This window comes from Theobroma cacao, chromosome 3, assembly GCF_000208745.1.
Source record: "Theobroma cacao cultivar B97-61/B2 chromosome 3, Criollo_cocoa_genome_V2, whole genome shotgun sequence".
In the NCBI taxonomy this organism is placed as follows: Eukaryota; Viridiplantae; Streptophyta; class Magnoliopsida; order Malvales; family Malvaceae; genus Theobroma; species Theobroma cacao.
The window spans coordinates 34,020,665-34,046,167 of NC_030852.1; the positions used below are offsets into that span (position 1 = coordinate 34,020,665).

Below are 25,503 nucleotides of genomic sequence, written 5' to 3' on the forward strand. Positions count from 1 at the left end.
GGTTGGGCAGAGAGAGTTATAAAGGGTTTTGGAGTCATGGACAGAGGAGGGGACGTTTCGGTGGAGGTTTCGAGCAGGGGAGGTCGAAAGTCCCACGTGGCAAGTGTTGACGGTCAGTTTGCGTGTGCTCCGCCTCGACAGTTGCGCCCACAGCCCACTTTCTTGTTGGTGCAACTAATTTTCGTCATACGTGGCTCGATTCCTGCGGCCGATTGGTCTACGTAAAGGATGGGGCCCGCAGTGAAGAAGAGGAACCCATGTTTCGTAAGGACTTTGGGAAGTTGGAAACCACCAGGGGAAGAAAAAATCTTTCACATGAAGGTGAAACGCAAACAAAAATTAAATTCTTCGATGGCTGGCTGGTGGCTTGAATCATAAAGAGAAAAAAAAAAAGGGAAAATAAATTCCGCGTGGTGGTTTTACCTTGACAAAATACTGGGCACACTCAGGACAAACAAAGAACGTGACCCCATGATATATGATCATGTACATGCACTTTGTTTATCCTTTTATCTTCTTGATTTATTAAATGTATATCAATTTGTGAATATATTTTGTATTTTGATTCCTTTTTGCAAAAGAAAAATGGGGTTAGGAGTGTTAATTAATATGAATTAGTTTAGTGTTGAGAGTGTATGGTATTATATGACAAATTCTTAATGAATGTCTTAAAAAATTACCTTTGTAAGATCCTCGTGATGTAATATAAACTCTTACTTCTCTTAATGTTCTCTTAAGATTAATAAACTATGAGTCCACTTGTATTAGCTCTCGAGTAAAGTGGCAAACATCAAATGTTTTTAATTTTATTTTTTGTTAAACTATTCACAATCACACAATTATAAAAATATAAATTAAAAAAAAAAAAGAAGTCTTTTCTTTGAAGTACTTAATTTATGATTCAAAATTTTTTATACGATTTAATATTAATCATGTTTTTGTAAAGAGGATGAAAGGGAAATGAGAAAAACAAGTTTTATTACATGGCTCAAGAATAACGATAAAAATATAAAATATTAAATGTTATCAGCATATATGATGGAATATAGAGGTCTATGCTTCTTCCTAAATTTGTCACAACTTGAGGTAAAGTGATGGAACATGTTAAGATTGTGAATAGCTAGAATGCAAGATGTCTCATTCTAAGCAAATCAAAGGCTCCTGAAAATGTATATGCGTGAGCCACATGACTTTGTTCTTTGAATAAAGCAACTTGCTTTTCAAATGAACAATACAATTAGCTAGGGCATGGTTAAAGATATATGATTAGATTCGTGCCAAGAAATGTCGAGGCAAAGTTGGATCCGTGTGTGATAGTAATAGCCTACTTCTATACATTACTTTTCTTCCACATCCAAGCATTGTCATTTGTTGGTTTCTTCTGTATATGGTAATCTATTTCTTCCTTTTCATTAATGCATTATTATTCTTGGGGTTGTTTTATCAACATATGGCTTATGGCCTATGGGAGATGCCTAGAGGCATTTTAATGTCCTTTTCCATGATGGGATGGCTTTAACCTAAAGATGCCATAATATCTTTGGTAAGAAAGCATAATGGAACTGCTTTGATCTCCTCTTCCAATTAATTTATCACTTAAACTAACTAATAATTGCACCGTTCTTTTCTTTTCTTGTTTGTTGTCTTTCGAACGAGGAAGAACTTTCAATTGATCAAATTTGAATGCCCAATATTCACTTTGATAAGGTATTCAATTCACAATAGGTTTCTAATTAAGTTCTTTTTATAGAATTATATTATGTTATAAATAGTTCTTTTGGCCATTATTATAGACATGGAACTGGCTGTTAACCCCTATAGATTGGTTTTAGGAAGGCCTTGAGCATTAGGTCAACAGACTTGAAAGTTTTTTCCGTCATGATCATTCATGTTTCCTTGTATCGCTGATTCATGTGATGTAGAAATGGGAATTGCCCACCTACTTGTCTAATTGGGTTTATCCAGCCCAAATTTATCTACCGAAACTTGTTTCACTTAAGCTACTTGTGGTCTTTGTATATATTTACATTTCTGAGCGAGCGGAAAAATTAAAATAAGAAAACAACATACTGAACAAAATTGACCATGTCATAGCAACATAACTCTTTCCTTTCTACTAGAAAACATATCATAACCAGCTACGTTATACTCGAAATGTAAAATTTTATCCAAAACCCCTTATCTAGTAGAAAGCAATGTAAGTAGAAGCAGATTAGAAATATTAGTAATATATATTTTATTTTATATTTCAAGCACTAGAGACGGAGGTGCACCGCAAATCGATATATATCTCCTTTTCACGATAAGATCATGCAAGGGAGGTTTGTCTTTGTTACATTAGAGCCAGAGTCAGAGCATCCTGGAAATTTTTCTTGGTTTGGTTTGGTTTTATTCTTTTGTTTTGCTTCAAGCATAAACAAACAATTAGTGAGACAATTTAAGCAGATGCACGTTTGTCGTAATAAAAAATTAAGTAGATATCAAAGCTTCCAGTAATTAAGCCTGTTTTTTGTTTTTTTACTTTTTTTTTCCCTTCTATGGGGTCTTCCTCAAGTCTTATTATACTAATATCCTACTGCTTCAGAGGGGACATAAAGGATAATCCCATTGGGAATAGCCATTAGCCAATGCTGAAACAACAACACGGCATTTTGCTGGCTACCGGCTGGAACTGATCAGTACCAAGGGCGAGCTGCACGCGGTTAAATGGTTAAATGTGTGTAGGATTCGGGGAACCTCCTTGTCTCGTCAAATTAGGCTTTTAACGTAAGCGCTTACGCAGCCAGAGGTTTAGCTCAATGCAAATTGGCGACTGGGGCAGGTAAAGATAAGCCAGCTATATATACGAAGGTTTTTCAGCATTAGGCTTTTGTTGCCAATTTGACTTTGGCCACTGGCTGCTTCAGTTGCCTTTGGGATAGGACTAGGACAGAAACTTATCCTGATCTCCTGGATACCGTGTGGACTTCTCATAGACCACCAACTTTTGTTGGTCTATCACTTTTTTTGTTCTCTTTGAACGCATATACTATATAAAATAGACCCCAAAGTAGCGATATCATCAATTTTGCTGTCATTTGTCCTGATTCCTGGAAACCATATCCTTCCTGTTTTCTCCTATGGGTGACCCATGATGCAGACCAGATATTGAACTAGGGTTGGACCCGATAATCAACTTGGAAACATAATCAAGTTAGAGTTCTCGATTTAATGGTCATTGAAGATGTGTGGGTGTTAAATTCCTAAAGCATCAACCACATAAAAAAAGAGACGTGATTTACTAATTTCATTTCACTTTCTATATGATAGTTTGCTAGAATCACCTTTAGTTAATTAGCTTTGATCCATGATCTCATCTACTAAACCTTTCCATGAAAATCCTCGTTCTCTTGGGGATGCTTCTGGACTCATGATCTGATTAGCAAATTGAACCTCGAGCCCAAAATTGTTGAGACTTTGGGCTAGCTTATCCAACCCATTAAAGTTAATTTTGCAATAAAAATGGACCAAGACCCAAAAGCAGTACTCAAGTGGGCCAGCCCAGGTTTGGACCGAAGCTTAAAACCGTGGTTAGGTCAACGAAATTGGATTCAAGTAGTCAAAAATGGCCAATGGAAATGGTCAAAGAGTTGCCATGCCCAAAAGGTACAGATGTATGCATTGCGTCTCATGAAAGTAATGATGTTTGTGAGAGGGAGTAAAGACCCAATGTACCCAGCTAGCTTGCAATTATATGGATAGGTGTGATTGTCAAGCGGGACCCTTCACCATTCAAGTTGAACTTACTTATGGGCCTTGAATTGATCAACACAAAGCCTTGTCATAGACTAGTGTGGCCATTTTCATTCGGGATTTTGATTGTGATCGAACCATTCTTTTATTAAGACTTGCCGGCCAAGGCCCGGACGCCACGAAAGAAAGACGGGCCTTGAGATAATCAACATCCACCTTGTCTGGCTCGTCTTGTTTATTTATGACATTAATAGAACAACTAACTTTGATAGGATAAGGATGCCAATCCAAGCCCCCAATTCCATCAAACAAAGGAATAATAGGTGTCAAGTGGGTCCATGTTTTGATTCTAAAAAACCTTTCCTATTGGCCAATGATATAACAAGCGTTCTTGTTAAGCAAACTCTTTCATACCCTCTTTGGCCCATCAAAAAAAAAAAAGAGGGTACCGACAGTCTGTCAAATTGGACTTTTATGGATTTACAGTTAAAATATTGATTGGCATTTTGTCAAGATAGTGGGCTTTGAATCAGAGCCCAAACTAACTACCTTGCAAGTGAATTGCCCACCTTTTCCCTATAAAGATAAAACAGCTTATCTCATTGAATAAATAGGCAGGGATATTATGTTTCAGTAATTTCATAATTAGCAAATTAACTATACATCCGACTTTGACTAATGTCCCAATTAATTCTGTCCTAATAGTCGGTAAAATTTTAAAATTTTTCTTCACGAGTTGTCTTAATTTAACAAAGTCATAGAAATTTAAAATTCACCGTAATCATAACAAATAAAATACACAAATAATTATCTTGCTTATATAACTAATGCAATCAGCTCAAATATTGTTTATTTGAGGAATTTTATACTATATGATTAAATAGTATTAGGATCGGCACTTGGTAAAAGGTCCCATGTGATTAAGATGAATTATGGAATAAAATAAACTTGGTCAGCGCATTCTTATCGCTGCAAATTTGTCAAATTTTGTGTTGTACTTTATTCATCTTAATAAAAAAAAATCAATCAAATGAATGTGGACATACACGTGCACTTCATTCATTTTCTCAAATTTTATAAGTTTCTTTTTGTAATATTGTTGGATACGACTAGCTAAATTGGCACACCATGGCAAGAGATGGGGAGATGGAAGGCTGTTTATAACGTAATTAAGAATTTATGTATCCAATTCACTCCAATGGAAACCTACTCGTAAAGATTGGCTTATGCTATTCTTTGGAGTTCCAAGTTTTGCAGTTTGTGAAGCATTGTTCACCATATTCTTTAAACAAAAAAACACTAATCAAAAGCTAATTAAGCTATTTTTCAAAAAAAAAAAGAAGCTAATTAAGCTAAGTCGTCTTGTTATTTTGATGGAAAATCTAACCAATAAATACGTTCATACTCTTTAATTTCTTCATTTTTGGGGTCTTGTTGGCAGGGCGGAGGCCCCCCCCAAAATTTTTAAAATTTTTTAATATTATATAAAATTTTTAATATATTCTCTTAATGATCCTTTTAATAATTTTTATTTAATAATTAATATAAATAAAAAGTAACAAAAAATATTTCACATGTCTCACTTAACTTAATTTTTTATTTATATTTTTCATACTATTTACTCATATGTTATAAGTTTTTATGGATTTGCTTCTCTACATTTATAGGAACAATCAGTCGTATTCTTTTTCTTTATTTTTTTGTTTGTTATGTCATATGTGAGTTACATCTTCTACTTCACATGTTTGTATTTTTCTGTTATGTAGATTTTATTTTTTATGATTTTAATATTTAAAAATTAATAAATTATTATGTAATTCTCAAATATAAGTTGTAATATTACATTATTGCTTAAAATTTTATCAATGTATCATTTGTTAATTAATCCTGATTATGTTAGAAGAAATTATCTTGAGTATATCTTTTTTATATGTTTTACGTTTTATATTTAGTTGAAAGGAAATTATCTTAAATATATAGTATTTAAACAATCTTTAATTATATAAGAGGAAATCATTAATTTAGTATATCGTATTTAACTATTTATATTTAATATTATAAATTTACATAAAAATAAAATAAGAATATTGAATGTTGAATGCATTAATTTTTTTTTCAAATTTGATTAAAATATGAATAGGTTGAAAATAATTAACAAATTTTTTAAATAAAAATGATTTTCTTACACTTAAGCCATCAACCCTCAATGCTTCAACTTATGAACAAAAGTAATGTGAATCAAAATATCTAACACTCAATCTTAAAAAAATAATTTTTTTAAATATATAATTTTTAATTGATGAATTTGAATTTAGAAAATATAATTGAGCACAACTTTATTAAAAAATTATTATAAATTTTTATTTTTTTAATTTACATGTTATATAAAATTATTTTTTTGATTATTGATTAAGTTTGGTATTGTGTGTCTAGGCATCATTGATTTCATTGCAGCCATGCCACCTTATTTTTCAATGGAGCGCTCACTCAGATGGCATTTGCAATGACGTTCGGCATTGTTTATAAATGCATCATAATCTCATCTTTCCGACTCATCCATGGATACTATACTCATATACCATGCAAACTCGTCTGAGATTTTTGTTTTTAATATAATTCATGTCTCCAAGTTCTTTTCTCTGCTGACACGACATGATTTCAGTGGAAACGTAATGAAACACAGACAGAAAGGGCCCCGCTCCAAGATCCGAGATCGTCCAAACGTCCCCACAGATTTCTGGTTTTTCCAGTCCAAACACAGGGAAGGAATCTTGTGCTGGAGATTCCATGTCATTGGGACAACAAAACCGAGATTCTATGAGTCCAAGACAATTTTATATTCAAGGACAATGGGAAAACAAACTACAGAACAGAACTGGAAATCAAGGTTAGCTACGTTTCAAAGTAAGACCCGTTGTTGAATTAACTATATTATATTGTTTTGAAAGTTTTGGTGGGCGTGATGGCCGTGTCTATAGTATAAAAAGGTCCAAAGTTTAACAACATTTCCAGCAGCATTGTTTATTCATATAATTTTGTGTTTTTAGCGGTTCAAGCAACTATATATATATGGGTATTTCTTAGCAGAAAGAAAGCTCTGATTAGGTGCGCATCTGAAATCTCCTGCCGTATCTTACAAGTAAAGTCTTTCTCTTTCTTCTCTCACCATACTGTAGAAAATTCTAAACATAACCCAATGGGTTCTTTTTCCATTTCAGGTTTATATTATCTCTTACGAACTTTTTATGGCAGTTTTGCTGGCCTTGCATCTTGCCTGCATAAGTAGCGAGCTCTTAATCCAAGGCATATTCCATATAGATAATTTCTTGTTGATTGTGTATTCCTCTTCTTTAACAAGACATTTTCTTTATCTTTTTCTTTTTGTTCGGTCTCCCCTGGAAAGGAGGAGGAAAAGAAACCCAACTACGCTACAACCCAAAGGGAATTGTTTCTTTTATATTTATGACTAAACCCTTCGACTAGCCTTTAATTTTAAGGTTCCAAAACACCATTAAAAAACAACTTTGATTTGAATTCTTGATGCTATATAACTAAAACTAGGGATACATGGAATCTAAAGATTAACAAGAACTCATACGAGGAAAGGAAAATGGTAGAGACATGGTCGTCATTCTTTCCCATAGCCCATTCTCGAAATGTGATAGAACATATTCGCAGAATACATGGAAAGCTGACCTTGTTAATGGGGGCACCATGTCAACAACCCATTTAAAATTCCGTTAAATACGTATCTCTTGGTCCCTCCAGTACAGCTCCACCCCTATAAACACCTTTGCTCTGTTTTTTCCCCCTGAAATATAATAAATTACCAATACTTGAGAGCTGTAGCACAAATTGGCCACTCTATCTCTCTCTCTCTCCCCTCTCCCTTTAATTATTTGGTCAAACGGATGAGCAAATCCGCACTATCGGATCCTCAATGATTGCATCTTTTACCTATCTTTTGGATCCAATAACGCATTACACCACCCCTAACAAAAACAGTTCCCCCCACCATTCGAATTTGTTTTTTTTGTTGGTTATGTAGGATTGTTACTTTACATCATAATTCATAAACAAACACCGAGGCAAAAACTTTCAACTGATAAACCGACAAAACCCTGTTAGTTTCTTTTACAGTAAAAGGAGGAAGGGCTTGAACATGGCGGCGAAGTTGTTGGCATTGGCATGCATACGAAACGATAGTTATGGGGACTTGTCGCCAAGGCCTCACTATCCTTCGATGCCAAAGTACCCGAAAGGGGTTTCCGCACAAGAAACGAGCTTGGAGGGGTCCGAGGCCAAGGCAATGTTTTCAGTTATCGGAATGACATGTTCAGCCTGCGCTGGATCCGTCGAAAAGGCTGTCAAGAGGCTTCCAGGAATCCGGGAAGCTGTTGTTGATGTTTTGAACAACAGGGCGCAAGTTATGTTCTACCCAAGTTTCGTAAACGTAAGTTGAGTTATAATCTCCGTCTTTTGTTTTTTCTTTATATTGTCTGTTTCCTTCTTTTGTCAGTTATTCAATCAAAATTTGTTTAGGGTACTTTGTTTCTCCATTGATGGAGGGATGCAAGAATTTGATGCTTGATTTGCCCATTTCTTCAAAATTTTAAGCATTTTAAGGAATTTCATTGCTGCAATAACTAAAAAATGGCTCTGAAATCTGTTATCTGGGAAATAGATGAATTAAAAGTGAATCTAATAGGTCAAAATTGCAACTTTCCAATAGACACATGTTCTATTAGGATGCAGAAGAGACAGATTTTAAATGAAAAATGAAACAAAGAATGGGATCCTTCGCAGCTACGTCAATTGTTCTTTTGCTTACAAACAGAAAACAAGATTTGGTTTTCTGTTCCTTTTCCTATTACTTGTCCAACTTTTTCTTTATCTGTTTCCTTGGTTTTCGTATTTTCTTTACCTTGGTTTTTTGTTGCTTTGCTTTTCCGTGCTGAGGATGAAGAGATACGTCAAGTTCACATGAAAATGAACTTGATTTGGACCTCCATAAATGTTCACCTATACAAATGCAGGTAGTTGCATCTGTGTTTGCCAATGGGGCCAGCATGGCTGAGCCTGGACCATTAGACCCGAGCTTATGGGTTAAGTAAGAAAACCCCATGTGTCCTCTACTATGGGCCTGAAATTGTATGTCAGGCTCAGTTCTCATCTTGTCATGGAAAAGATTGAAGAGGATATGCATAACTATGGCTGTGTTACTTCTATGAAGCAAATCTTTGCTTGTGTATTTGTTTAGGCATTTCTCTTCGGAGAGATAACTTTTAGTGAAGTTCACACAAACACCACTCTGAATCTGTATATTTAAAATGATTAGGTTATAATTCTATCTTGATTTACAAGCCATTTCTTTCCTGATCATGTTCTACTAATCATAATTATAAATCTTAAGATTCTGGGGAAACAAGTGCTGTTGAATTATTAAGCTTTCTTGTAGGCTAATTTGATCAAATTATGCAATAAATGATTTACACAAACTTAAACTAATTTGTTGGAATTAATACAAGATTATTGAGTCCATTTAGTTAGTTGAACTGAGAACAATTAGCTCTCTACATATTTGATTTAAACTGAAAGATTAGGAGGGAAAAAAATGAAAGAAAGAGTAGTTCTCAATGTATAGACTATGGAGTACTACTATGTCAAGAATTTTGCTTTCCTTGTTTACTATTTGGTGGTGATTTCCATATGATTGAAAGGCTATGACTGAAGTTTTGCTGCAGCTTTTGCAATTATCAACTTGGTCATTGTTACTGATGCAAAAGATTTTACTTGATGATAATGCGTGAATAAATTAGAGCCTGAAATGTATTCAATTGTTGCTGCAAACACAGCCTGGACCTGATTCTGTTTTGTTTCCTTATACTTCCTATCTGTTGCTTTTTGCGTTCTTTATGCTTAGCAAGCTTTTGAAACTTTAAACATTCTATAGGAGGAGACCATTCGTGAGGCCATTGAAGATGTTGGATTTCAAGCTTCATTGATTAAAGATGAGACAAATGAGAAATCCATTCAAGTATGCCGGATACATATTAACGGAATGACTTGCACTTCTTGCTCCTCCACTGTTGAACAGGCTTTGCAGGCAATTCGTGGTGTGCAAAAGGCCCAGGTAGCTTTAGCAACTGAAGAAGCAGAAATTCATTATGATCCAAAAGCTGTGAGCCACAATCAGCTTATGAAAGCAATAGAAGATGCTGGATTTGAAGCCATACTTGTTAGTACAGGGGAAGACATAAGCAAGATTGATCTTCAAGTTGATGGCGTAAAGACTGGTAATTCAATGAGAATGCTTGAAAATTCCCTTCAAGCCCTTCCAGGGGTTCAAGCTGTAGATGTATCAACCGAGATCAAAAAGATTTCTGTCTCATACAAACCAGATATAACAGGACCAAGAAACTTTATCAGAGTGATTGAGTCAACCGGGAGTAGCAGGCGTTTCAAGGCAACTATATTTCCTGAAGGAGAAGGAGGTGGAAGGGAGACTCACAAAAAAGAGGAAATTAAGCAGTACTTTAGATCTTTCCTCTGGAGCTTGATTTTCACTATTCCTGTTTTTCTAACCTCCATGGTTTTTATGTATATCCCTGGGATTAAGCATGGATTAGATACCAAAGTAGTCAATATGCTAACCGTTGGTGAGATTATGAGGTGGGTGCTATCAACTCCAGTGCAATTCATAATAGGGCGTCGATTCTATACTGGTTCCTACAAAGCATTGCGCCATGGTTCTGCCAACATGGATGTTTTAATAGCCTTGGGAACAAATGCAGCCTACTTTTACTCGGTCTACACAGTGTTAAGAGCTGCTACCTCTCCAGATTTTGAGGGTACAGATTTTTTTGAGACAAGTGCAATGCTTGTTTCATTTATCCTACTTGGAAAGTATCTGGAGGTTCTAGCCAAGGGAAAGACATCTGAGGCCATAGCTAAGCTTATGAACCTTGCACCTGAGACAGCAATATTGTTGACTTTGGATGGGGAAGGAAATGTGATAAGTGAAGAAGAAATCGATAGTCGATTGATACAAAAGAACGACGTTATAAAAATTATTCCTGGTGCAAAAGTAGCTTCAGATGGTTTTGTTTTGTGGGGGCAAAGCCACATAAATGAAAGTATGGTAACAGGAGAGGCACGACCAGTAGCAAAGAGGAAGGGAGATACGGTTATTGGAGGCACAGTTAATGAGAATGGAGTACTACATATTAAGGCAACAAAGGTTGGTTCAGAAAGTGCACTTGCACAGATTGTTCGGCTTGTTGAGTCTGCTCAGATGGCCAAAGCTCCCGTACAGAAGTTTGCTGACCGCATTTCAAAATATTTTGTGCCTCTGGTAATAGAATATAAAATTGCTTCATGTCCTCTTGGGCTTGTTTCACAAAGTTGTTTTGCTTAGATTGTCATTTGTTTCACTTGTTCAAGACTTTGTTAGCAGCAACTCACTGTTGTCTTTTGCAGGTGATCATTCTTTCATTTTCAACATGGCTTGCCTGGTTTTTAGCTGGAAAGTTTCATGGGTACCCAGAATCATGGATACCATCTTCAATGGATAGATTTGAGCTTGCACTTCAGTTTGGAATCTCTGTCATGGTCATAGCCTGTCCATGTGCTCTGGGCCTTGCAACCCCAACGGCTGTTATGGTTGGTACCGGAGTTGGTGCATCTCAAGGCGTACTAATTAAAGGGGGTCAAGCTTTGGAAAGTGCACATAAGGTTAGCATATGCCTTTCATCTTGAAATTTGCTAGTTTCTGTAAGTTGAGCTACTTTATTGTTGCTCTTGTTAAAATCTGTTATTTGCTGTTTCTATCTGGAAATCTTATCATGCTACAGAAGCTTTTCTATTAAAATAGAAAAGAATAGTCTAAGTACCATTCTAATCAAAACAGTTGTAGATTCAGAATGTTTCTTTCTTCAGAATGTTAAAGGAAAAAAGAAGATCTGAACTCCTCATTGTTTGAAGTTTTTTTTTTGAGAGATAAAAGAGATTTTATTTATATCATAGGATACAAAATCCATCAAAATATGAACAACTTTCCATATCAAAGAAACTGTGCTAGCCCATTGAGGTTTGGGGAAAAGTAATAAAGCCCCTGCAATAGCTAAGATTTTAGCGGTATTAGAATCAGTAACACCCATACATTTAGAGAATAAGCCTTTGATAACTCCCTTCTCATCTCTAAGAGCTCGACCGATCCCAGCTAGTCTCTGTTTCCCTTTGACAGAACCATCAACGTTGAAGTTGAAGAAGCCATGGTATGGAGTAGACCGCTCAATAGAAACAAGCCTTCTTGTACCCAATGAATTCCATTTGCAAATTACGATGTCTGGTCTGTTCCTAGATAAAACAGAATCCATTAGAGTTGGAGAATGTTTTGCTATAATTTGTCTAATGGGGATATATGGTAACTTTAAGTCTTCAATAATCTACTTAAGTACCCTGAGGTATTCAATATTGCTTCTTACTTAGATAAACAGGTGGCCTTTTGTTTTTCCTATTTTGATTTTTATATTTCTATCAATATTGTAGGTAAATTGCATTGTATTTGACAAGACCGGAACTCTCACAGTTGGAAAGCCAGTGCTTGTTAACACAAGACTCTTGAAAAATATGGTGCTACGTGAATTCTACGAGCTTCTTGCTGCAACTGAGGTATGCTTTTCTTCGCTGAATTCTGACAGGTTGAGAGAAGTTCTTTGTATAGAATAATCATTAATGCTATCAGTCCTCAAACCTACTTGAATGGATCTTACAAACTTCAAATAGATTGACTCAAACATTCCCTCGTTATAAATGCTGGTAATGAATTGGTCAGGTAAACAGTGAGCATCCACTAGCCAAGGCCATCGTTGAGTATGCCAAGAAGTTCAGAGAAGATGAAGAGAACCCCGCTTGGCCAGAAGCACGAGACTTTGTCTCTGTAACGGGTCATGGAGTGAAAGCCTTTGTCAGGAACAGGGAAATAATTGTGGGAAACAAGAGCTTGATGTTGGACCACAACATTGCTATTCCAGCTGATGCTGAAGATATGCTAACAGAAACTGAAGGGATGGCACAAACTGGCATATTTGTATCAATAGATGGGGAAGTGACTGGAGTTCTAGCCATATCTGATCCAGTGAAGCCAGGTGCTCAGGAAGTTATTTCCATTCTCAAGTCTATGAATGTAAGAAGCATCATGGTGACAGGTGACAATATGGGAACTGCAAGTTCCATTGCCAGGCAAATTGGAATTGAAACGGTTGTTGCAGAAGCAAAACCTGAACAGAAAGCAGAGAAAGTAAAAGACTTACAGGTAAATATATGAGCATTGGTGTTTCGTAATAAAGTTGCTGGCATCTTTATGTAAACATTTTATTCATTTTTCTTAATCACAGGCAGCAGGTTATGCTGTGGCAATGGTAGGAGATGGCATTAATGACTCACCAGCACTTGTAGCAGCAGATGTTGGAATGGCAATTGGTGCTGGCACAGACATTGCAATAGAGGCAGCTGACATAGTTCTGATGAAGAGCAACTTAGAGGATGTGATCACTGCCATACACCTTTCCCAGAAAACCTTTTCTCGTATCCGTCTGAACTACATCTGGGCTTTGGGGTACAATATTCTTGGCATTCCAGTAGCTGCTGGGGCTCTCTTTCCATCAACTGGGTTTCGTTTGCCTCCATGGATTGCTGGAGCTGCAATGGCAGCCTCTTCGGTTAGTGTTGTTTGCTGCTCCCTCTTGTTAAAGAATTACAAGAGACCCAAGAAGCTGGAAAACCTTGAGATACGTGGAATAAAGATCGAGTGATGGATGATAAAAGGTTCTTGATGCAGTTGTGTAGATATGTTTAGGGGGAATGAATAAAGCTGGTAGGTCAGTCAATGGATGAATGCAATATATAAATAGAGTGACTTTGGTTGGCTGGCAAATTTTGTACATACACCAGTGGTGCTGTTATGATTTTTAGATATTTTGTATAGCTATGTATGAAGGGAAGTTGGAAAAGGCAGTGTTGAAATCTCTTATTATGCATGAATTCCATCCGGTTTGTCTTGATAATGAATCCATCTCTGTATTTTTAGCATTCTATTGTTTTCATCAACTATCTATCCTTTTTCCTTTTATACCCTTTGATCAAATCAATCCTTCTCATTATCATAAAACAAAGCTAGCAGAATGTTGATAAGAGAAAGTTATATTTTCTTTTTCACTTGCGTACAAGCTTCATACACAGAGATGTGTTACAGGACTAAACCAGTGGGAGAAATTACAGTGCTAAATCATATTAAGGATCTCTAAGATTGCAAGAAAAGAAATTTAAATTATGTATATTATACATATATATATATATAAGATTAATCCTATTTATAATTTAACTCTTAACTATTGTAGTATAATTCTTATTAAAAATAGTAATTTAACTAGATAATAATATTTATATAATAAGATAATTTGTATAATATCTCAACACAAATTTCGAGCAAATCAGAAGCTTATCACAACATTTCTATATGTGATAGAGACTTAAGTTGCCTAGAATTGAGCTTTAAATTTCACCACGTGGTTGAGGTAATCCAGGTAATAGGCAATTAAATATTTTTACCATATGTCGTGGGGAATCTTTTTGAATGGGGAGGCTTAAACATTTCTGTGGAAAAATGTTTTAAGAGGATGAAGTCCTTTAAGCCACTCCTTTTCTTTCGTTTTCCTCTTCCCCGCAAACAGTGCAGCTCTGGTGAAGCTGATTGTTGAGCGTAGCAATCAGATGGTTGCAGATTCTTGGACTACACTAACTTAGTCATATTATCCATTGGAAAGCTTGATTATTGTAACTACTCTTCACTTTATTCTATTTCTGATTCAGCATATAGAGCAGATACAAATTATTTTATGGTCCAAATCTCGGTAAAACTATTGCTGATAATAAGCATGATGGACCAGGGAAAACTGAGGACTTGGAGATTCCGATGGTCTTGCCAGAAACATCCTGTGTCTGACCTACAACATGCCATCTGTCCTGGCAGGCAGCCGGCGGAAGAAGTTAATTGGCACTGGTGGCAACCTGTATCGAAATCTTGGGTGTCTCATCACATAGAACCCTGTCAAGGCTGCTATCACTTGAAATGGTGTCACAAACAACACTATGGCAGCTACAAGGCAGAATGTGATAAAGATGGCAGTAGCACGTGGGTCTCGCCAGCTTAGTAGTGCTTGAAACCGCTCCCCCTGAGTTGCAACATCACCAATCACAGTCTGAATTCTACCAGCCACACTCCTCAACCGATCGTACCTCATTCTAACCAGCTCCGGGCTCTTGCTTGTGGGAAACGTATCAAATTCCTCATCAAGCTCATCAGGGTGCACTGCCTCAGCTTGTGAAATCTTTGTGTTCATGTGAGGAGGATACCTTGGCCGATGGCGGAAGTTCCACACCCCTATTAGAAACATGTAGAGGAAAACTGTAGGCAAGATCAGTTCTGGGAGGCAAGCAAGCATTAGAAATAGCACATGAACCAGAACTGTTGTGATAGGATTCTTCCACATGCAGATATCCCCAAACCATTTCCCAACAGCAAACAATCCTGAGAAAACTGTCATTAGCCGGAAGAAATTTGCTTTGCTTTTACGCATGCTCCAAAGATGTGAGTCCACATCAGACATATACTCAACTACCTCCTTCCGAAGTGGAGGCTCTGCCCGACCTAAACGTGCTGCCACTATATTGACTGCTTGATGGCGTAGCATATCTAGCTGCATCACACTGAAGGGCCTTACATAGTGCATTTTGGGTAGTAGTGGTCGTGAATATTGGCAAAGCATGTTTACAAAAGATGTACATGTGAATCGTATTGCCAAATGCAATTCCCCCATCTTCTTAACTCCAGTTGGATGAAGAACCAGCAAGGGATAAGAATGTGTGTAAACACGACCTGCTTCCAAAGTAGAGATGCGAATCCTAACCTTCCCAATCTTCAGGTCCTTGTTTCCATTTGAACCCTTCTCCCCAAGCTGGCTGTTGTCAAATACACCAACTGTGAGAACGGTAGCTGGATCAAAAACTTCCCAAGTGTACTGCTCATTATACTTTGGAGACAGATTGTCAACAAGGGTGCGAGTGCGGATCCATTTGTGACCATACTTCGCTACACAGTAGGTATCTGATGTTCCCCTCCCATCTCGTGTTTTCATAGGATGGAGACCCACTGCATTTAAGATGCCAAGTTCCAAGACCCCAATTGGTGGCCTCCACAATTGCTTTGCTGTAGGGCGCAGATCACTGCTGTAGTGAGTAGACTCATCAAGCACATGATATCCTCCATCTAAACAAACACGAAGATGGATTCGGCTAGAAAACTTCTCTTTCTTCAGCTGATCTACATCCACAGCAACTGGCTTTTCAAGGTTGAACCAACGAGAATGAATGATTCGATCATCAGCACGCTTTTCTATGGAGTTCAATGGTATAATGGCCCTCCCAATTATCTCATCTTTGCCAGGAGCCACACGATCCTCAACTGAAAGAACTAGATGATCTTCAAAGGGTTCAGCAGCAACAAACAGAAGATCCTCATTCCAGATGGCATTCAGAGTCCGAGCCTGACATGGCTTTGTTTTCAGAACCTGGTTGCCTATTTGTGCCTTAACATACACATCAGGGAAACGGTTCTTCTCCGTTGGCACCAGATCTTGTGCCTCAACAACATTAACACGCACATACCACAGTCGTGGTGAATGATAAACTTTTGAACGTAGCACTGTAAATGTAGCCGGTGTGCTATCAACAGGTGTAGCTGCATCAGAGTGCCACGCATCAGAAAAAGCCTCATCTGCTTGAGTTCCAATCCAGACAGCAAGCATCAGCTCACCCTTTATCTTCTCTCCCTTCTTATCCTTAAGCCGGTACCACTCTGGAGCCAGAGGACTATCTGGTGGGACGCGTAATGGAACCTCACTGATGTCAAACCTTATAATTCCAACAAAGTCATCTTTGACCAGATCCTTGTCCTTAATCACAACTTCTAATACAGAAGCTTGCATACGATCCCTTGAAAATGCAAATACCTGGTTCCACTCAGGATTTTGCTTCTTCTCAAAGTGCTTTGTTATGCCTTTGTAGTTCCCAACCTTTACCTCCACAAATGGATCAATACTCCCAGTAACATCCATTGCAGGAAGTTCACGAGCTTTAACAACCCTTACATAGAGAAAATGCATCCGCTCAACAAGATCATATGTACTCGCAGTCTTATCTCCATGGATAACACGCCCCCCGACAACTCTTCCCCCACCAAGAAAGGGACTGGTTTCTTTAAGTGCAAAATCAACAGGTTGTGCAGATGCTGCAGAGTACATGCGAACTAGCTTTGGAGGAGGTGGTTCTGGTTTCATCTCATCAGCAATATACTTCGGTACATGATGATGATGATGAACGGCTGGATCAGAAGAATGATGCTGATCATGTTGGTGTAGATTTGGGTTGGGAAGATGATGAAAGGTGTGTCTTGATTCAACTTTGTCTTTCATGGCCGGGCTTTGAACTGTTTGGGCATGCATATGAGTTACGTGGGGCTCGTGACTAGGCAAAGATTCAACAGCGGGTGCTGGGATTGAGGACTTTATGGATGGATCATCTGTAATATAAACTTTTAAGCCGAGCTCTCCTCTCACACGTGAAAATATCCCACGCTTTTCCAGAGGGTAGTGCAAGACAACAGCATCAGAGTAAGGAACGAATGAAGTTCCAGTGAGACAAACCTTCCCGAGAAACGATCTGGTGTTAGAACCTTTGATATTATTGTAGACATACGCATCAAGAGAGAGATAATGGAGATTGGAAGGATCAGAGATGTTGAAGTAAAAGCTCTCATTCCAAACAGGGTTGAGATCCTTTTCTTTGATAGTGGTACGGAACTTCTGACCATCAAAGTAGAGCTCCACAAAGGAACTGGCTGAACCTTGCCCATCTTTAGGCAAAAGATTGTGGGCACTGACCACATCAACCCCTAGCTTAAGGTTGCTCATCTGATGTTTAAGAGAGTGAGCTTGTTGAACGAAATGTGAAAGTGCCGAAAAGAAAGATAGCTATAGGTACCTGCAGTAGGAATAGGAAGTTACTATCGATTGGCAATGAACATCTATAACAGAAAAGAAAAAAAAATTGCATTGCAGGGAAGAAACAAATTACATGAAAAACTCATTGAATGTACTCTTGAATGAGACATATAGATTGTGATAGAACTACACAGATTATTAATCTACCTTAGGCAACGGTCGTACATTTACCGTTAACTTTTCACTTTTCAGGGTAATGCAGGCAATGTTCACACAAGGAGAACATGCAATAGCAAAAGGAAATTGAACACAACAAGCAACGCACCCTGATGACAGTGCTTATCATCTAACAGGCAAGAAAACCAATCAAGTACAGTGAAGCAAGGAGGAAAACTGATTCACAAATATTATGAAACAGGACACATCTAAATGAAATGCCCACAAATTAAATACTTCCCTCTAAAGATGAATTTTCAGCTTAGAGAAAAGATTTTCCTATCTTCCTCCATGTTGATTTTTTTATTACTAATAAAATATTAACACAGAGCTGACCAAAAAATCAAGGTTTAAATTATTAAATTTGACTTAGAAAAAGCAAATCCATTGTGTATAAATTAAAATTGAGAAAGAGAAACAAGTTGGTACTTTTTATAAAAGTATATGAGCAAAGCTACGACGTAAAAAGAAGATCTAAAACATGATTTATAAAAAAAATGGTGCTACTACTTTGCACATGACTCTGCCACTCTTTAAGCTAAAGATCCTTATACCACGCTTAAAACACATGAGCTTTGCTCAGAATATACGCAATTTAACCATAGGATCTCAAAACTGTCTTCATCTCTCAAGAACAAAAGAAAAGAAAAGAGTAAAGCAAGAAAATAACAAAAAGAAAAGCTTCGACTGTCTTTAATCTCCAAACAAATAATTAAATATCTCCGCACACACTGAAAACAAAACAATGTACTAGTTCTCAATTTCCTCGGTTTTCTTGGGTACCAAACAGAGGTTAAATGGAAATCTATTTAATATAAACAATAAATTTGCCGTTAAAAGTGCTCAAAAAGCCTACAAAACTGAACAATGAAAAGAAGGCATCAGTTAAACTTTACTCAACGGAAGGATATATTATTTTTCTTCCCCGTAAAAAGAAACAAAAAAATCGAACTTTCTTGATAAAAATCCACAATGTACTTCGAAAGTAAGATAATCAGAGCTAAAAAGCGTAAAGCTAGACTCAGCTGTTTCAAGCTGGTCATTGAAATGCTATTACCAAAAAAAAAAAAAAAAAAAACAAAAAAAAACGATAGAAATTACACCTTCTCTGAAATGTGAGCTGAAACGTCTTCAAACTGGAACCATTTACTTCAAAGAAATGGCAAGCTCCCCTTCATAAAAATAGTTTGCATTTGCAATGCATTAAAGTTTCTGAGACAGTAAAAGAAAAGCAAAAGAGTTATTGCAGATTAAGCCTAAGCACGATAATCGAGGGGAGTGATACAGAAAGAAAACAACAATGCAGCCATTTGATAGCAGGAAAAAGGCCAATGGCAAAAAGAGAAAATTTCTATTCGTTCCAAGTAGTGATGGCAAAACAGGGTCGTTTTCGGTTCTGATTCGTCGTTTTGACTCCTACGTATCGGCTTTTAAGATTTTTCAAATGAGCGAGGAGGGTTCTTAAGCTGTGGACCACCTTCTTGTGATTATCATGAGGTGTGATCTCGGTGCCCATATCTTTTATCTGGTGGTGGTAATAAAACGATACCTTTACCGATGTCTGTACGAAATTGGACAAGTTACTTGGACCGCTTGGATTCTATGCTGTAATTTTTTCTGACGGCGGCTGGTGCCTACTTCCTAAAAACTTTTGCTAATCAATTGACATTTGAGTAAAACAGTAGTTCCTATAATTTTTAAAAATTATTTGCATTTCAACCTCAAGCTTTACTGTTCAATTCTCATACATCCCTGCTGCAAGTCGGGAGTTATCACCTATAGGAAGGAACATGGAAAAATGAAAATGGATTTCCCTCCTTCGCTTGGCCTTTCCAAGCCATCAATTGGCGAAGTGGTCAACCGCTCTGATTCTACCGTGCCACGTAAAGCCTGTCGACGTCATTAATGCGGCCATGTGGCGGTTTCAATGCTGGAGCTCGCAGGCCTCGTGCGTGTTTCTCACTTTCACGAAAATAAATGAAGATCAGAAACTTAATCTGGTGGCCTCGTGATTACCGAACACCCAAGATCACCATCCTAGTATCATATCGGCGACGATCGTTACACGTGGGGGTCTATGTCGATAGTATGATTGTGATTTTATGAACAGCATGGGTTTTTGGTTTCCAGTCACATGGGCCAACTCGTGCAGCCTTGCACCTCGCTCCGATATCGAGGCAGTGTTTGTGTACAGATTGCATGATTGGCATGCAGAGTTTCTGGAAGATAAGCCAAAGACTACAAGACAGGAGCGTAAGACAAACGGTGTCGTCTGGGTTCCCTCTTCTCTTTCACTTGTACTTTTCATGTTTCACGTGTATTTACTATTTAGTATTTACTATGGTAGTACTAATTGTTAAATCTTTTAGATTTCTACCATGTACTATGGCCTACAAAACTTTGTGGTCTATAAGATTGAATGCCAAGTTGAGTTGTTTTCTATGTTATATTCTTATTTTTGGACAATAATTAAAAAAATGAGTAAGAATTATATAATACAAAAATATGAATTACGATATTTTTCTTTGTTCTCTTTAGTTTGATAATAAATTAAAATTATTTTTAAAGTTTAAAATTACATATATGAGATACTTTTGATGAAGATTTATTTTTAGTATCAAATATGTAATTAATTAATTAATTTAATATTTTTATATATAAAAATCTATTGAAATAGAAAATATACAACATATTTAACTTTTTTTTTATAATGTCTGAACCTTAGTTGCTCATCAAAATTATGATATGAAGGTAAATATATCATAATTTAAACTAAATTAGTTAAAAGTTTCATCACATTATTCCCTATAAAAGAGACAATTAATTTTGCAGTGCCAATTAATAACTAGTTTCGATATTTCTCTTATTCTTTTGAGATTGTTAGACACAATTTTCAGTAACTCATATAGGTGAATTTGACATATATCATTAAAATCTATAAAATTGAAAAGTTAACAATTTGTAAACTATGAAAGCTTGAATGAGGGTTGCATTATTTTTAGTGGACGTATTAATGTTTTTAAAATTTTTTGAATTTTTTTTTAAATTTAAATAAATTTTTGTCGACATAATGCTTAAAATAAGTTTTTATTATTTTATTATATTTAATCAAGTCTTATATTTTTATTTTGAATCTAATAAGCTTTTATAATTAATAATTAATTAATTATTATTAATCAAAATACTATTTGTCATTTTATATGCACATGGTACTAATATGATACTAATATAAAAAGTAAAAAATATTACATAGTCATATTATTGTATCTCGTCATCATTAATTACAATATGTCAATATATTACATCATTTTCAATTAAGACACGTTAGTATATCATATTAGTTTCACTTGGTATAGAATGATAAATGGTAATTTGATTAAGTCAATTATTAATCATAAAAGTTTATTTGATTTAAAATAAAAATATAAATACTTATTTAGTTTAAAATAAAAATTTAAGAGTTTATTTAGTTTAAAATGAAAATTTAAGAGTTTATTTAGTTTAAAATGAAAATATAAGGGTTTAATGTAATAAAAAAATAAAAATTTTATTAAATTTTTTTAATTTATGATTTTTTAGTTATTATATTTTTGCAATATTACAATAAAGAATATAAACAAAATTAAAACAATAATCCAAGTGTTAATTAGATAATGAATACTCAAGTCAAGCGTTTTTTTTTTTTTGACCAAGTCAAGCGTTTAATTATAAACTTCAAATATTCACTCATTATATATATATTTTTAAAGTAATTCAGTCATTATATTAGAAACAAAAGTATGGATTAATAAGTAAACTTAACTTGTTCATTCAAAATGAGGAAAAAGTAAATTTAAACTTGAATAAATGTCATTTTCTTTGTAGTAAAAGATTTCAATAAATGCTTTTGTCAAGAGAGAGAATCAAGAAAAAAAAAATTGAATTAGACCAGAAAGGGTTGCTCCGATTATCCTTATCTGTACTCTGCAGTCAATTGGCAGGTGAAGAAACGAGATAGTGAGGAAACAAACTAAACAAAGGCGGAAGAGAACAGGTATCATATCAACGGAGAAGGAACTGAAAAAATTAAGGAAAAATGAAGCTCAAAGTATATGCTGAGCGGATGTCGCAGCCATCTCGTGCTGTCATCATCTTCTGCAAGTAATTCTTTAACTCTTGTATTTCATAATTTCTTGCTTCCTTCACGCGGCTGTAGCGACGATCATCTGGGTCTTCCTCTTTTAATTTTGCTTTATTTCCTCTTTCTTTTTTTCTTTTTAATTTTAGGGTAAATGGTATAGACTATGAGGAGATCAAAGTAGACATCTCAAAGCGTCAGCATTTAACTCCTGAATTCGCAGGTACTTTGTATAATTCAAATTATACACAAATTGGTTATTACTCGAAATTATCAATTAGTGTTTTGTATAAGTGAATAAGCAGGCACAGTTGACGGGACTTATAAATTGTTTCCACAGTAAGTACTAAGTTTTTGCAACAGGTTCATATATATTCCAATGATGTTGTTGCAGATATAAATCCTATGAAAAAGGTGCCAGCCATTGTTGATGGAAGATTTAAGTTGTTTGAGAGGTACTTATAGAAGACTTCTCTTACCCCTGTTTTTTTTTTTTTTGCCCTTTTCCCCTTATTTCAAGGTTAGATATATATTAACTAATTTATTTGTTGCAGCCATGCCATTCTTATCTACCTTGCTTGTGCATTTCCTGGAGTTGCGGATCATTGGTAAGTCCAGTTGCTGTCTCTTATGGCAAAATTTTTTTTTTTTTTAATTATGTGCTATGTTACATGATGTCTTGGGGAACTTAGGATGGACATGGGTAGTGTGTATTGATCTTGTTTTCCAGAAAGAGTGTCCAGCAAAAGCATGGAATGAAAGTCTTCTTTCATTCTTTGCTTATTGCTTGGAGTTCCTTGCCCACCTTCTAGATGTATGTAGAGTGCTACATCAGTTTTGTCACATAGATATTGAACAACTTCAATGGTATGTCCACGACTCTGTGTCCTGTGATGTTAAAATTAGAAGGATTTTATGACACAACCAAGTCATGTGCTGAAAAAAAAAAAAAAAACCAAGTCATGTGCTGATGTCTATGTACTATATAGGTCACTGTTTTACAGAATGTTATCACTATATTTTGGCACTTCTCACATTTAGTTTGAATCTGTTGCCCATTTATTAATCAGTTTTCCTGTCCATGTTTCAAGGTATCCTGCTGATCTTTTCAAGAGAAGTAAGATTCACTCAGTGTTGGACTGGCATCACTCAAACTTACGTCATGGTGCAGGTGTATAATCAACCCTGAAAAGATTCAAACCATATAAGTTTTCTTCTTTCTTCATAGTGATTGATCATTGATGATATGAGATAATATCTGTTGTATCTGCATTCATTGATGCCTTTTTTTTTATGACTGTTTCTACCTTTTTGGATCAATGCTATTACACAGTCTTATTAAATGACAATTATGTACTTTGAGGTAGGCATTTTAAGCATCAGATCTGTGCACTTGTATCCCTTAATCAGCATTGGACTATCAGAGATGCTAGGATTACTTCCATTCTTTACTTTTGGCATCCTTCCCGTCACTACATATACATGCTTGTGTTTAAACACAAACAAATTCACTTTTGGTTATCCATGTCACTTTGTTACCTCCTATTGTTACACATGATTGTCTTTGTGGTTATAGATTTCAATGTTCCCTTGGTTTGGTGGCTATGCTTTAGAACTTGATGCTTCTCTTTTCAGTCACATATGTTCTGAATACTACACTAGCACCAGCTCTTGGCCTTCCGTTGAATCCACGAGCAGCTGCTGAAGCTGAGAAACTTCTGACCTCTTCTCTGTCAAAGATAGAGTCCATTTGGCTCAAGGGTAGTGGACGTTTCCTGCTGGGTGGGAACCAACCAACCATAGCAGATCTTAGCCTTGTTTGTGAATTAATGCAACTTGAGGTATATTTGTTATCACTTGATGTTTTTGTCCACATTTGAATTCTTTTTTTTGTCATTACTTCTCTGGTGGAACATAATATTCTATCATAGAGAATCAGCTGTGCTCCCCATAGATGACCTCTTTTCTTGAAGGCAGGAATCCACAGCCATCCATAATCATATCAACAGCAAGAGCAACAAAGCCTTTCACAGTACTGTTACACTGATCTCCCCACTGTGCACTGTTTAGGACCATATTTCTATAAGCTCAATAAAAATTGAGGTCGTTTTTGTAGTTATTATTTATTCGTCTTTTGGTCTGCCTCTCCTCCTATTGACATGCACAACCACTCATGCAGAGAAAAACACAAGCTGGCATGGCATCTCTCACCTAGTTCACTTGAGTCATAGTTCTTTATTGGGGAGCATCAATGTCAGGTTTCTAATCTGGAAAGGAAAAATATACACAAATCTGCAGGTCTTACATCAACATTCATGAATTTTCTGCTTATTAACTATGCATAAATGGAAAATGTGCCTAGTTTATTTTTTTGGGCTTTCACTCATACTTTTTCATGTACTATTTGCAGTGGAATAGATTGCCATGTTAATCTGTTTCTTTTGAACATAGCTGAAACCTAGGCCAGAGATTTATCTCTGTTTTGCTCTTAAGGTGCCCATAATTAACTTGCACTGCTCACCGTGATATACACAACTCCACTTTATGTTATTTGGTGACAATTCTAAGTGGAAAAAGGTTATGTATATATGTTATGACTATGATTGGTTATTTCAGAATCTTTATTCCTTCTTGGCTCGGTAATCTATATATGTGCCAAGAGAATGGAATTATATGGAAAGACGTCGAGATTTCGATAATAAAATTTCTTGGATGTAGGTTTTGGAGGAGAAGGATCGCTCTAGGTTACTGGGCCCACACAAGAAAGTTCAGCAGTGGATCGAGAATACAAGAAATGCTACGAGACCTCACTTTGATGAAGTGCATAAGGTAATCTTCAAAGTCAAAGAAAAACTACAGAATCAGCGATTAAAGGGAGCATCAAATGATGGAACGGAATCTAGTATGAAAAAGCCGTTACTCTCTAAAATGTGATGAGCGAAAACTGCATTACTTGTTTTTATCACAAGATCTTGTGGGGTTGAGTTTCTTTATAAAATAGAGGCTACAGTCTTTGTATAATAAGCAACTATTAGCTTATAAATCATATACGTGTGCAACATAATAGTTTATGTTGCAAGTTCGTAATTAGATTTTTTGTCAACTGTAGTAACACTGTAACAGGTTCTCTCCCTTACTCTTGGATCATGGTGGTAGACCTTAAAATTTCATTCATCTAAAGCTCCTCTTGTTTGATCAGAAATAGCTGACATGGAAGACACCCAAAATCCATAGCTAAATAAATGAAACTGAAGAAAAAACGGCGTATATAATAACTCAAGATTTTGGTATCCTTATATTGTTTTAATCGTTCTAGTACATCTTTGAAGTTTACAGCTAAAATTTCTATAATTTCTTATTCACTTCCTTTGTCCCCCT

At 36.0% G+C, this 25,503-nt stretch overlaps 3 protein-coding genes across 4 annotated transcripts; 2 read left to right on the forward strand and 1 right to left on the reverse strand.

Moving 5' to 3' along the window:
• LOC18606506 (probable copper-transporting ATPase HMA5) lies at positions 6,854–13,824 on the forward strand. Of its 2 annotated transcripts, XM_018118468.1 has the most exons (7): positions 6,854–6,871; positions 7,861–8,185; positions 9,686–11,086; positions 11,212–11,466; positions 12,283–12,405; positions 12,569–13,048; positions 13,131–13,824. In XM_018118468.1, the coding sequence occupies exons 2-7, from the start codon at positions 7,895–7,897 to the stop codon at positions 13,545–13,547; spliced, it is 2,967 nt and encodes a 988-aa protein (XP_017973957.1). In that variant the 5' UTR covers positions 6,854–6,871; positions 7,861–7,894; the 3' UTR covers positions 13,548–13,824. The 2 variants fall into 2 exon arrangements, with proteins under 2 accessions (XP_017973957.1, XP_007040200.2); XM_007040138.2 differs by lacking the exon at positions 6,854–6,871 and having other exon boundaries at positions 7,470–8,185.
• Positions 14,564–19,368, reverse strand: LOC18606507 (FT-interacting protein 1). The gene is made up of 2 exons (XM_018118511.1): positions 19,112–19,368; positions 14,564–17,832 (listed from the first exon to the last, which is right to left on the reverse strand). The coding sequence occupies exon 2, from the start codon at positions 17,760–17,762 to the stop codon at positions 14,739–14,741; it is 3,024 nt and encodes a 1,007-aa protein (XP_017974000.1). The 5' UTR covers positions 17,763–17,832; positions 19,112–19,368; the 3' UTR covers positions 14,564–14,738.
• LOC18606508 (glutathione S-transferase T1) lies at positions 21,851–25,305 on the forward strand. Its single transcript, XM_007040140.2, has 7 exons — positions 21,851–22,148; positions 22,275–22,348; positions 22,520–22,580; positions 22,680–22,733; positions 23,217–23,296; positions 23,761–23,966; positions 24,844–25,305. The coding sequence occupies exons 1-7, from the start codon at positions 22,084–22,086 to the stop codon at positions 25,057–25,059; spliced, it is 756 nt and encodes a 251-aa protein (XP_007040202.2). The 5' UTR covers positions 21,851–22,083; the 3' UTR covers positions 25,060–25,305.

Coding starts and splice junctions, on each gene's coding strand:
- LOC18606508 (XM_007040140.2), top strand. CDS start 22,084: ATGAAGCTCAAAGTATATGCTGAGCGGATGTCGCAGCCATCTCGTGCT. Junction 22,734..23,216: donor CCTGGAGTTGCGGATCATTG/GTAAGTCCAGTT, acceptor CCATGTTTCAAG/GTATCCTGCTGATCTTTTCA. Junction 23,297..23,760: donor AAACTTACGTCATGGTGCAG/GTGTATAATCAA, acceptor TTCTCTTTTCAG/TCACATATGTTCTGAATACT.
- LOC18606507 (XM_018118511.1), bottom strand. CDS start 17,762: ATGAGCAACCTTAAGCTAGGGGTTGATGTGGTCAGTGCCCACAATCTT.
- LOC18606506 (XM_018118468.1), top strand. CDS start 7,895: ATGGCGGCGAAGTTGTTGGCATTGGCATGCATACGAAACGATAGTTAT. Junction 8,186..9,685: donor TCTACCCAAGTTTCGTAAAC/GTAAGTTGAGTT, acceptor AACATTCTATAG/GAGGAGACCATTCGTGAGGC. Junction 12,406..12,568: donor AGCTTCTTGCTGCAACTGAG/GTATGCTTTTCT, acceptor TGAATTGGTCAG/GTAAACAGTGAGCATCCACT.